The sequence below is a fragment of the Bos indicus x Bos taurus genome, chromosome 3, assembly GCF_003369695.1.
Source record: "Bos indicus x Bos taurus breed Angus x Brahman F1 hybrid chromosome 3, Bos_hybrid_MaternalHap_v2.0, whole genome shotgun sequence".
Classification (NCBI taxonomy): Eukaryota; Metazoa; Chordata; class Mammalia; order Artiodactyla; family Bovidae; genus Bos; species Bos indicus x Bos taurus.
The window spans coordinates 12,452,686-12,466,254 of NC_040078.1; the positions used below are offsets into that span (position 1 = coordinate 12,452,686).

Below are 13,569 nucleotides of genomic sequence, written 5' to 3' on the forward strand. Positions count from 1 at the left end.
GAAGTCCTGGTATGCTGCGATTCATGGGGTGGGGTCGGAAAGAGTCGGACATGACTGAGTGACTGAACTGAACTGTGAATATTTTGAAAAACTTCCTCAAATGTTGATGAAAACTTATACCTACCACTAACTCCTCCACCATGTTTTACTTTCTCCTCTCTCTACTCTGTTCCCTAATTTGCTTCCACCCATCAAAATGGTCAAGAAGAGGAGGAATTATAGGCCAACTAGGAATACTTCTAGCAGGTAAGGACTTGATGATCGGTTCTGGTCTCAGGGAAAGAAAACTTATCCTATTTGAAACACAAAGAAACCATTTACACAGATAGTTAAAGTAGCATTGGATGGCTTCCCTGATAGCTCACTTGGTAAAGAATCCGCCTGCAATGCAGATTCGATTCCTGGGTTAGGAAGATCTGCTGGAGAAGGGATAGGCTTCCCACTCCAGAATTCTTGGGCTTCCCTTGTGGCTCAGCTGGTAAAGAATCTGCCTGCAATGTGGGAGATCTGTGTTCGATCCCTGGGTTGGGAAGATCCCTTGGAGAAGGGAAAGGTTACCCACTCCAGTATTCTGACCTAGAGAATTCCATGGACTCTGTGGTCCATGGGGTCACAAAGAGTCGGACACTACTGAACAACTTTCACTTTCTTTTCACTTTCCCCTTAGCAATATATCACAAACATCTTTTATTCCTATAAAATATTCTTCAGAAGAATAATTTTAATGGCAGCTTGGTAGTCTGTGTATAATTTATTTTCAAACTGCCTTTGTTGGGTGTTTTTAGCATTTTCTTTTTACATGATTATAATGGTTCATAACATCACATATATACATCAGCATTTTCCAAAATAAAACTATGTTTACAGTGAATGATATTAAATCTCACTATCAGTCAGTCTCCAGGTTACAAACATCTATGATTTTGTGATTTAAAGTTTCATGTTGCATAAGGTCCAAAAACACGACTTGCATCTGCCTGGACACCCTAGCAGACTGTTCTATATAACATTTATGAGGACTACATATTATCAGGATGAGAATGACAGTAGGCTTTAACATGATACATGCTTTGTAGGGTATAGCCATATTAAGACCAGTCTGTGGTACAAAAAGTAGTATGATTTAGAAATAGGGAAGGGGACAATGTTCACAATGATATAGAGAAAGTGCTTTGAATCTTAGTGAAAATCTCATTCTACAAACTTAGAAAAATCTCACCTAAGACTTAGGAAAATCTCATCTAAGAAACCTGAGCCATTTTAACAATGGCCCTTCTATCTTAAGGGAAGATTGAGAGACAATACTTCATAGTAAGACATCAAAGTGTTTAAAAGGCAGGCTATGGAACTGAACTGCCTGGGTTTGACTCCCAGTTGTTACTACTAGAAATTGACCATGTTGATCTTGATGGCTCTTTTTCTGGTGCCTCAGTTGCCTCTATTGCATGAAGGGTAGAGCTCGATTTTACAAGTTTGCTGCTACTGCTGCTAAGTCGTTTCAATCGTGTCCGACTCTGCAACCCCATAGACGGCAGCCCACCAGGCTCCCCAGTCCCTGGGATTCGCCAGGCAAGAACACTGGAGTGGGTTGCCATTTCCTTCTCCAATGCATGAAAGGGAAAAGTGAAAGTGAAGTCGCTCAGTTGAGTATTAAAAATAACTTGGTGAACATAAAGCTCTTTGAATGTATTCAGCTTATTAATAACCATATATAAGTGTTAGCTATCATCAGCGTTAAGGTGTGGAATTTCTCTGCCATTGAGAGGATCATCTTTAATTCTCTTGGCATCTACAGAAAAGAAGATAGTGGTGAGACATTGAAGAGCTCTTCTACTTCCTTTTTTTGCTAATTGTGAAAAACTTACTTTGAAAAGTAGTTTTCATTTCCTGACCGTGGAATTCAGCAGGTGGTTATGGGGACATCTCAAATAGCTGAACCAGGCCTTCACACTGTTATGATCATTGCTGATAATCTTTTGTGCGTTAACATGAATTTAGAACTGAAGTGGAAGCAGGATGAGATCTCCAGCTCCTGAAAGATCTAAGGATTTCTCAGAGCTCAGAGACCAATAGAAATGTTTGGGTCTCTGCTTCCAGCTTAGACTTCAAAGGCAGATGCAAAACAGTGGCCCCAGGAAAATCCTGTTGCAATACATCCTAATTCTAAATGCTCAGGGCAGGCCCCTTTACCATTTGTTGACCACGAATGGAGTGAATGAATGAATCTGTTTTATCTTAAATCTCAGAGAGTAATATGTTCTCATAAATAAAATTCTCATAACTTCAAAATTTCATAATGCTTAATACCTCTCCTTGAAAAGTATTTAGATAGTTATCAACAAGATTTTGGCTTAAAAGATGTATTGGGACCTTTAGCTAATGTTCCTTTGCTTAATCATGGGCAATGGGAGAGAAGAGGGCTGCTGCTGTGAAGCAAGATTCCTTTTTTCTACATTCAGTAGGCACTAAATTTGGTAAGTCCCCTACATATGAACCTTCAAGCTGTGAACTTTCAAAGGTGTGAATGTGTTAGGGGAAGCACACTGATTGAAACCGCCCACCCTGGCCAGGCACCATAGTACCCATTTGCATGAGCTGTTTTATGACAGGAGATCCTAATAAGGAATATGGAACTAATAAGCCACCACCAACTGGAACAGTTCGGGAAAGGTCAAAAGAAGACACTGCATGTCCGTCCACTTCCCAGAATCCCTCTCTCTAGCATCCATCTTGGCTGAGCGATGCATGCGCCACCAGGAAAGACTGAATTAGAATGATTGGTGGCCAAAGACCACCTGGAAACTAATTCCATCACCATAAAACCTGAGACTGCGAGCCACATGGTAGAGCTGTTCTCCTGGCTTCCCTTACCCTACTGCTTTCCACCCGGGTGCCCTTCCCAATAAAATCTCTTGCTTTGTCAGCATGTGTCTCCTTGGACAATTCTTTTCCGAAGAGCCCAGTTTCGGGGCCTGGAAAGGGTCCCCTTTCCTGCAACAAATGTGCTTGCCCTCCATCTCCTATTGCTGATAATTCTTCAGAATGACCATGTGTCTGTCATTGCTCCTTTGACTCTCTATCAGGAGTCAGCAAACTTTCTCTGTAAAAGACCAGAGAGTAAATAGTTTAGGCTTTTCAGGTCTCTGTTGTAACTTTGTAAACTCTGTCATTATAGCAGAAAAGCCACTATGGACCATGTGTAAATGAATGGGCACAACTTTGTCTCAATTACACTTGATTTACCAGAACATGCAGCTGATCAGCTCACAAGGCACTGTCTGCTGGTTCTGACAGTCATTATGCAATTCTGAATTTCTTCATATGTGTGATTCTTTTTTTAACATTGTATGAATAAAGATAATTTCATCTTACTGCTTGATTTAAAACTGTGCTAAACAAAAGAGGTAAATGAAGACAATGTTTTGTTCTATACACAGAAAATCCACGAGCCAAGAGTAAATCTGAGGAGCTGGAGAATTGTTTCCTTGCTTATCCAATGATAACCACCAAGTGGGAGGGTCTTTGTGGGCTCTAAGGAATTGTACTGGGATAAACAAATTCCTGTCTCACCTTTAACTGTGAGACATTAATGGAACAGGAATGTATAGGGACATTTACAGAAGTTTTAGCTTTCAGCTTCCTCAGGAGCAAGACTCATCTCTTGCATTCACTCTATCCTTTGAATAATTCTTAGTGACCTACTCAAAGGTTCAGTTAGGCAACTATACCCCAAGCCTGTGAAGTTGCTCATCATGAGCCCTTTCAATAGCATTTCAAACCATGACTTAGAATATTTCCTTCCTATCTTAGAAAGCATTATCCCTGGGAATTTTTTCCAGTTTCTAGGTGAAGACTCTAGTAATGGTTTAAAGATTGGCTTCATTGTAAGCCCCAAGGCCAAGTCCCCATGGGATCTAGTCTCCATCTATAAAGGAGAGAAAAATTCTTGAATTAACCTATTGTTACTATAATGCACATTTTCTGCTCTTCTGATTTTATTAAACAGATTGTCCCTCAATATTCAACAGGTAAGTCTGATTTTCCACCTGTATTAGTCAGTAAAAAACCGCAAGTTTTTCTTAAAAATTAAAATTCTAAATTCCATAAGCTTCTTGTGGCATTTGGCTCTGTATTTACAGTGATACTTCAGGAGGTATGACATCTCTTATATGACTGACCTTCCCTTCCTTACACTGTACATCCAAATTCTGGTAATCATGGTGTAATTGGACAGTGGTAGGGATAATATTTTCATTTGAGGTATAGCTTAGTTCCTCACCTTGGGATCAAAATCCTCAACTATAATCCTAAAATATATTGCAGATGTGACAAACACAAAACATAGTTTGGTACCATAAATAAGTGAAGACACAGGGTGGAAATTAGATAATCCATGACCAATCTAAGAAGAGCAGCCCTTGGGGAGGACATTTGTATTTGGTAATGAAAAAAAATTTTTTTTTCACAATTATCAGTCACTTAAGAACTAAACCTTGGATTTAAACTCGTATCTTCCTCATTATAGATTCAATGAATGGACAAAAAATTTTTGGAAACATTTAAGAAGAAAGTTCTGAGAATTGAAATTACTGGATCTTATTCTAGTAACCAGCTTATTCTGCAGTTATCCAGGCCACTTTGTGGTTTCATCTAGCTAGTTAAGAAGAAGGAACAGAACATGAATTTATAATATGGCATAGAGCCTTGAAAGATTGGAAGAAAGCATGAGCTATGGGAAAGCAAATGCCCACAAGGACAATGGTCCCCTGTGTGATGTCACCAATGCAGAAAGCTAAGAAGTAGGAGCTTTAGCAGAATACACTTTTGCCATGTAAAAAGTTATTCCCTGCAATGGACTGACTGTTTTAGTCAGTTATCCACTCATGTGTTAAAACCATCTTCCCACAGTGATAGTATTTGGAGGTAGTATTTTTGTGAGGTAAATAGATTATAAGGGTAGAGTCTTCGTGAATGGGATTAGTCCCCTTATAAGAAGAGGTCAAAACTGGCTAGTTTTCTTCCTGCTGTATGAGAAAACAAGTCAGCAGTCTGCAACCTGGATAAGGGGCCTCAGCAGAACTAGACCATGCTGGCACCAAGATAGGGCTTTCAGGCTCTAGAACTGTGAGAAATATTTGTGTTATTGATAGGCCCCCCTGGTTTATGATGGGGGCTTCCCTCATGGGAAGTTAAGGCTATTTACTCTGGCAACTTGGTGGCTCAGACAGTAAAGAATCTGCCTGAAATGCAGGAGACCTGGGTTCGAACCATGGGTTGGGAAGATTCCCTGGAGAAAGGAATGACAACCCACTCCAGTATTATGGTTTATGATATTTTGTTAAGTGCTAAGGAAGTTGTTCAGTCATGTCTGACTCTTTGCAACCCCATGGACTGTAGCCTACCAGGATTCTCTATGCGATTTTCCAGGCAAGAATACTGGAATGGGTTGGCATTTCCTTCTCCAGGAGATCTTCCCAATCCAGGCATTGAACCCGAGTCTCCCGCATTGTAGGCAGATGCTTTACCATCTGAGCCAACAGGGAAGTCAGCCCAAATTGACTAAGATATTCTCTCAGGAAAAATAAGATGCATGTCTGTCTGCCTAATGGGTTGCAACTACCATTTTGTCTAAAGGTGAAGAGATTGTGCCTAGTACCATCTCACTGCCTAAGAGTAAGGGAGTAGGTTAGACATTAGATTCTCTGCAGAAATGAGAAGTCCAGTCCCCACCCCTCCCCTCTCTTTCAGACTGTCTCACCTTCTTGGCTCCTTCTTCTGTCTTTGAATGAAACAGTGTGATTCTGGTACTCCAGAGAGAAAAGGCCTGGAAAACAAAGACTGCAACTTATGACAAAACTAGAAAAATTTTGTCCACAAACAAAAGAAAAGAGGTATTTTGTGAATAACTCACAAGAGTTATCTTGTGAAAGGAGTTATTTTTCACAAATGAAGTCTTAAGCTTTCCTGTCCAAAATTGGCAGTTGTGAGTGACAGTGGCAAATATTACTGTACTGTTACTCGGAGAAAATTCTAAAGAAAGAAATAGTAAAAAATAGTAGAGGGACTTCCCTGGTGGTCCAATGGTTAAGAGTCTGAGCTCCCAATTCAGGGGGTCCAGGTTCGAATCCTGATCAGGGAACTAGATGCCACAAACTTGAACTAAGAGTTTACGAGCTGTAACAAAGGTTGAAGATCTCATTGCATGTCACAACTCAGACCTGGCACAACCAAAATAATAATAATAATAGCAAAGATTACTGTCTTTGGTAAAATCATCACTCCTGTGAAAGCTGGGCTGGACAGGAGACAGTGGTAGCAGAGCAGGTGAGAACCTCCTAGTGGAAACCTAACCATACATCAAATACGAATTGAAGTCCTTGTGGTGTGACCATACAAGGGAGACATGGTAGATGATATATGTCTTGTTATGAATATCCTCTTTGCTGGGATTGCTTTTCACTAGGTCCTTTTCAGCAGGAACCGTAAGTTGCAGTCTTCTGAAAACCATTGTGATCCCTCTTTTCAGAACTGTTTCCATGTCTTAGGCTGACATTTAGCTCCTCTGGGCCCACTGATGGGGGCCCAGTGACCCTGACGTCTCTTGAGAGACCTAGTCTTTTTTGCAGAGCCCAGATGCCCAACTCTAATTTGCTTCTTAAGAGCCAGCAGGACCCTGGGATCAGACTAGAGCAGCTCCTCAGAGCTCCAGATATCCACCATACTGAATGAAGACTCAGGATCTTACTGGTGGCAGGCAGAGACAGTGATTCACAGTGTCAGAAGTCGGAGCCTCCAGTCCTAAATTCATGAGCAGAATAAGTATCAGTGGAGCTGAGCATGGGGGAAAATATGAACACTGTAGCTTCAGCATGGGTTGCTAGTCTTCTGTTTCTTTGTGCAATTTCTGTCCTTGTGGAAAGTAGGAGTTGGACTAGAGACACTGCAAATTGCTGTTGGCATTTCATAAGAATAACAAATGCACCAAGCTCCTTATAATCTTTCTCTTTTTCATGAAAGTAATATCATCAATCAAATCATCACTGATCACTCATTGTGTGCCCTGGCATTTAGCAGTGGGCTGGGGACTTTAAAAGGCAAGGCTTCTACTCTCCAAACAGCTCCATGTGCTGAACTGCAACACATATTTAGCTAAATGAAGTATCAGAGAAAGGAGAAACCAAAGTGAACAGGAGTGGTCAGAGGATGGGTGATGATTTGTGTTGTCCCTTAGAATTGGGAATAATAGATTAAGTGTTATTATTATTAGGAACAGTGTCTTTTTCAAGGTAGAATTGAGGCTACCAGTGACCCTCTTCATTCTATGTGAAAAGTGTATCTGCACAGTGACTCATCTAAAAAAAATGTTTCTTCTCTCATGGAGTGGATTCATCACAGTTATTTAATGATTGCCCCCCAAGAAATTAGCTAAGATCTGGGTCAGGTCATGCAAGCATCAGTATCCACATACTTCAAGGATAATTACCATGGATTCCATACCATTGTGTACTTATTATATGTTACATAGGCAATACCCATATTACGCCTCCTTGCATTAGAGAGTGAAATAAGTCTACCTTCTGGTCCCAGAGTTTTTCATAGTCAAGGTTCTCACATGTCATTTTCTATTCAGATAAAAGTCCCAATCTGTGATGTAAGCTAAGATACTCAGGTCCCTAAAGGACAAGAGATTAAAGGAGGAGATCTCGTTCTGTTCTGCTCAGGGGCTGAAGATATAGGAAACATTACATTTTCCTAGCACAGAGAGGCCACAGGAACCCGTTTGGGACAGGAGTCCAGCATTCTCCATCAGCAGACCTAGAGATCCCAGCTGTGAAGGGCCGCCATGCTGGCCAGTATGACTGTGGAGCTGACAATGGCCACAATCCCACCCAGAGCAAGGTGATGAATATCCCTGTGAGAAGGAAGTTTCATGCTCTTTCATCTCAGATAGAAATCCCCAAACCAAGAGCCAGGAGTCATGAGGAAATCCCAGGAGATCCCAGAGATCAGTGCTGTGGAGAACCAACAACAATTTGAGGATGGGTTTCCTTTACAAGTTAAACTGCTGACATCTTTCTTTCTTTTCATGGAATAAAACACAAAGGGGGCTGGCTTGGCATTAGAAACAAATAAGATGAGAAGGACAAATGATCATGTCTCCAGACAATATCCAGAATTATATTTCCCCAAACTTCTAATGATACTGTTGCAGAAACAGCTTCTGATAATGCTAGTGGGAATGAGGGAATGGAAGGAATTCATAATGACTGAGAGCCAGGCTCTTTGCTGAGATCCTGGTATGGGAATTTGTGAGTCTAATGTATCACCAATCCTCTCTGATAGCCCCACTTTGGGTCTGTTAATTCCATCATCTTGTCCTGTCCTCACCCTCAGGGTTCCCAGGACCCAGACTGTCCTGGGGGATATGGTGGAACTTTGCTGTAAGATTTGAAGCTGCTCCCACATCCTCCCAGTCCTGTACTGGCTTTATCATGAGGACATCAATCTGGGGAACAACTTAGCACCCTCTGGAGGAGGAGCATTTCTCAATCTCTCCCTGACCACCAAACATTCTGGAAACTACTATAAGGCTGACGGAGCCCTGGGGGTCCAGCTCAGTGAACTGGTGCCACTCTTTGTCTCAGGTGGGTTGATGGTCCCTGGATATGGAAAGTGAAAGTGAAAGTTGCTCAGTCATGTCCGACTCTTTGCGACCGCATGGACTATACAGTCAATGGAATTCTCCAGGCCAGAATATTGGAGTGGGTAGCCTTTCCCTTCTCCAGGGGACCTTCCCAACCAGGGATGGAACTCAGGTCTCCCACATTGCAGGCAGATTCTTTATCAGCTGAGCCACAAGGGAAGCCCAAGAATACTGGAGTGGATAGCCTACTCTTCTCCAGTGGATCCTCCCAACCCAGGAATTGAACCAGGGTCTCCTGCATTGTAGGTGGATTCTTTACCAACTGAGCTATCAGGGAATCCCAGATACAAGGATAGTATTATAATCAATGACTTTTTATTGGTAACACATGGGAATTTAAGAAAAGAGGTGGAAGTATCTAGGTGATGTTGGCTAAGTGGGAGGAGTTGGAGAAAATGAGCTCATTCCAAGTTTGACTGCTTTTGTTCTCTCTGCACTAACCCGAGAAGTACACACTATATTTAGATAAAATTACATGAATTTATATTTACCATTCCTGCATAGTACCGGCAAGGATTCCAGGGCTCATCACCGATATAGATTGGATTTGAAAAAAAAAAAGAGAGAAAGAAAAAATAAAACCTTCCAAAATTTGCTCAATTATTTTTATGCTTCACAATTTTCTAAGGTTCCATGCAGTGGGCAATGTTGCTATATTACTAATTTTGCAATATGTCATTTTCCCCTGCATGTAGTCACTTGAGACTAAAATCATTAACACATTCCTCCATGCTTGACTTTTAAATAAAAAGTCCAATTATTAAATGTAATTTAACAATTTCAATAGACAAAATTAGTTTATACTCAATGGAGTAGGATATAATAAGGAGTTATATTTAAATAAATTAAAACAACTTAGTACAATATTTTCCCTTTTACTTATCCATTTCTTTTCAGTTACCCTCCTCATTACAAGAACAGAGACTCCTTTATGTATTCATGAATTTATTTTACAGATCATAAGTGGCCATCTACACGTACATAGCTGGTGGTTGATGCTGGGTATGGGTTGGGACCTCAACCAGAACAGTCAATTAGAGAGTGAATGTAAATGTGATCTGGATTCTCAGGTACTGTGGTGGCCTCAGGGTAGGCCTTTTTGTGTGTTGGCTTAGGCTTCCAAAAAAAAAAAGAACGTGTGATAGTGAATCTACAACATCTCATCAACTAATTAAAAAATTACCAGTATCACTTCCACCACAATTTCACTGGAAATGCAGGAGATGCCAATTTGATCTCTGGGTGGGGAGGATCCCCTGGAGGAGGACATGGAAACCCACACCAGTATTCTTGCCTGAAAAATCCCATGGACAGAGGAGCCTGGCAGACCACAGTCTATGGAGTCAAAAAGAGTCAGATATGACTGGGCAGTTGAGCACAGTACCCAACAAGGGCTTCCCAGGTGGCTCAGTGGTAAAAAATCTGCCTGCCAATGCAGGAGACATGGGTTCAATCCCTGGGTCAGGAATATCCCCTGGAGAACAAAATGGCAACCCACTACAGTCTTCTTGCCTGGAAAATACCATGGACAGAGGAGTCTGGTGGGCTGCAGTCCATGGGGTTGAAAGAATCGGACACAACTTACTGACTAAACAATAACAACAACAGTGTCCAACAAACTTGTCTGGATGCAAAGAGAGGGAGTATAGACTCCACTTCTAAATAAAGGAACTGTCAAAAATTTTAGAACCATATGTATATTTTAAATTGAAGTATAGTTGGTTTACAATATTGCATTAATTTCAGGTGTACTACACAGTGATTTGTCTTTGTTTTGCAGATTATATTCCATTATAAATTATTACCAGATATTGAATATAATTTCCATATTATACAGTAAACTCATTGCTTAACTATTTCATATATAATAGTTTGTATATGTTAATCCCATACTCCTAGTTTATCCTTCCCTCCCTCTCTTTCTTGTTTGGTATAGATTACTTTGTATTATTTTTTAGATTAGATGTATAAGTGATATAATTTGTCTTGGTCAGACATTTCACTAAGTGTAGTATTCTCCAGATCCATCCATGTCACTGCAAATGGCAGTATTTTATTCTTTTTTATATTACATCCATATTTTAAACATTTCCACACACTCACCAACATGAATTCCAGTCCATGCCTCCCAACCTCACAGCTGAGTCATGCAGTTGTGTATGACTCTTTGTGACCCCAAGGACTGCAGCACACCAGGCTTCCCTATCCATCACCAACTCCTGGAGCTTGCTCAAACTCATGTCCATTGAGTCAGTAATGCCATCCAATCATCTCATCCTCCGTCATCCCCTACTCCTCTTGCCTTCAATCTTTCCCAGCATCAGGGTCTTTTCTAATGAGTCAGTTCTCCGCGTCAGGTGGCCAAAGTATTGGAGTTTCAGCTTCAGCATCAGTCCTTCCAATGAATATTCAGGACTGATTTCCTTTAGGATGGACTGGTTTCATTTCCTTGCAATCCAAGGGACTCTTGAGAGTCTTCTTCAAAAACATCAATTCTTCAGCACTCGGCTTTCTTTGTGATCCAACTCTCACATCCATACATGACTACTGGAAAAACCATAGCTTTGACTAGATGGACCTTTGTCGGCAAAGTAATGTCTTTGCTTTTTCACATGCTGTCTAGGTTGGTCATAGCTTTTCTCTCAAGGATCAAGCATCTTTTAATTTCATGGCTGCAGTCACCATTTGCAATGATTTTGGAGCCCAAGAAAATAAAGTCTGTCACTGTTTCCATTGTTTCCCCATCTGTTTGCCATGAAGTGATGGGGCCAGATGGCATGATCTTCATTTTTTGAATGTTGAGTTTTAAGCCAGCTTTTTTACTCTCCTCTTTCACACTCATCAAGAGGCTCTTTAGTTCCTCTTTGCTTTCTGTCATAAGGGTGGTGTCATCTGCATATCTGAGGTTATTGATATTTCTCTCAGCAATCTTGATTCCAGCTTGTGATTCACCAAGCCCAGCATTTCAGATGATGTACTCTGCATATAAGTTAAATAAGCAGGATGAAAATAAACAGCCTTGACATACTCCTTTCTTTGTTTGGAACCAGTCCAGTGTTCCAGGTTCTAACTGTTGCTTCTTGACCTGCTTACTAGAAGTATAAAAGTAGGCACCTTTTATTAACCAACACTTTCATAAAGGTGTGTTTTTAGCATTTTCAGCATAAGTATATCTCTTTGTAGTATATTAGTTGTAAGTCCAAGAATCTAAAGAATTTCTTCAAATGATATACCATACTGATCCTCACTAATATCTACTAGCCAAAAATTATTACCAGTGACCAAGCTCTAGAGCCCTGCTGCATAACTGTTGCATCCATTGTCAAAAACAATGTGTCATATAATTAAAAATTCATTAAGAAGATAGACATCATGTAACGTGTTTCTTCTATAATAGAAAAAGAAAGGAAGGGAGGAAGACAGGAAGGAGGAAAGAAGAGAAGGGAAGAAGAAAATAAAGCAAGCATGATGGAGAACACACCAGACTCTTTTCAGCTCCTGTGATACTATAGTTTAAGGAGAGAAAGGAACATCATACATCTTGAGTCCTGCCCCAGGCTACAGGTGAGATGTCTTGCAAGGCCACAGAAGCAGAACCCAAGGTCATCTCTGAAGCTGGCTGAGACCCACTGTAACTGTTCCCAAAAGCTCTTGATTATCAGTAGCAAGCTTCCTGACTCCTAGTTAGGCAAAGATGTCCACTCCAGGAAACACCCTATAGTCTCCCAACCAATCACGTAATGCCAACCTTCCAGCAGGAATTTTCTTTTACTTGAGGCCATAAGAATTAGCTATTAACCCATAAAAACTGTCTGCTCTCCCTGGTCTTTCAGGAGGTCGGCCCCCTGTGCTCACAGTGCCCAACTTTATCTCTGCTCTTTATTCTTAATAAACTGACTCCTTTCTGCAGTACTCTGTGGCTGGAAATTCTTTTCCAACCTGCACTTGGACTGCCTCAACAATGCAATCACATAAATACATACAGAAAAACAAAATTTGGTAACTGTCATGGGGGGAAAGCATAGAAAGACATTTGTTTAAAGAGAACTTCTTTCCCTTGTAGCCTCAGGATGACCTCCTCAAAGAAGGGAAACTTGATCAGAGATTTCTCTAAGATAAAAATGTCTTTGAATGGCCATAACTTTCTATCCTACTGAGAACCATCTGTCTCTATGTGTAGAGCATACTTTCCCAGCAGAGGTGATATCAACCTCAAGGCAGCAAAAATTGGTCCTTGTAGAGGTGAAAAAAAAATCTTATTTTTTATATATAAAGCGTATATAATAAATACATAAAGATATACAGCATATCTGTGCTATTGCTTCATACAGTAGGGAGGTGGTTAGGGGAAAAAAAAAATCTAAATAGACCCTTTGGGATGTGCTAATGAAATAAATGTCAAGAAATCCTGGTCTAGAGTTTTTCATAGTTTCTTTAAATAATAATTATTAAATGCCTCCCTGCAAGAGAGAATTGGTAGAGGCACAGGGGATACAATGTTGGGTAAGATAAGCATGGGCCTTTAAATGTTAGCTCAGGAAAAGACATAAAAGCAAGCAAGAAAACAGAGGAAACAATTACAAATTATGATAAATGCTGTGGAAAAAGGGTACAGAGGCCTGAGATAGGAAATAAGCAGCTGAGACCTCTTCAATTGAAAGGTTAGGGCTCTGGCTTTAAAAACAGAAGTTTTGCAGAATGAGGCCTAACACCTGGTCTTTCCTTTGTAAGGCAGAAGCCTAACGTAAGCTTTGTTTGCTGAGGCATCCACTTCTAAGAACTGCTTTGAATAAACATGTTTCCAGCCACTGGATAAGAAGGCAGCATGAAAGCCCATCCCCCAATCCCAGACTTCCTAGTTTTAG

The 13,569-nt window shown here is 40.6% G+C and overlaps 1 protein-coding gene across 1 annotated transcript in view; it reads left to right on the forward strand.

Annotated features, from left to right (window-relative positions):
* Positions 1–3,970: 3,970 nt before the first annotated feature.
* Positions 3,971–13,569, forward strand: part of FCRL3 (Fc receptor like 3) — a 36,905-nt gene continuing 27,306 nt past the window's right edge. Inside the window, 2 exon segments of the mRNA XM_027526014.1 lie at positions 3,971–4,028; positions 8,475–8,645. Of these exon segments, the coding sequence (XP_027381815.1) occupies positions 3,971–4,028; positions 8,475–8,645 (229 nt within the window).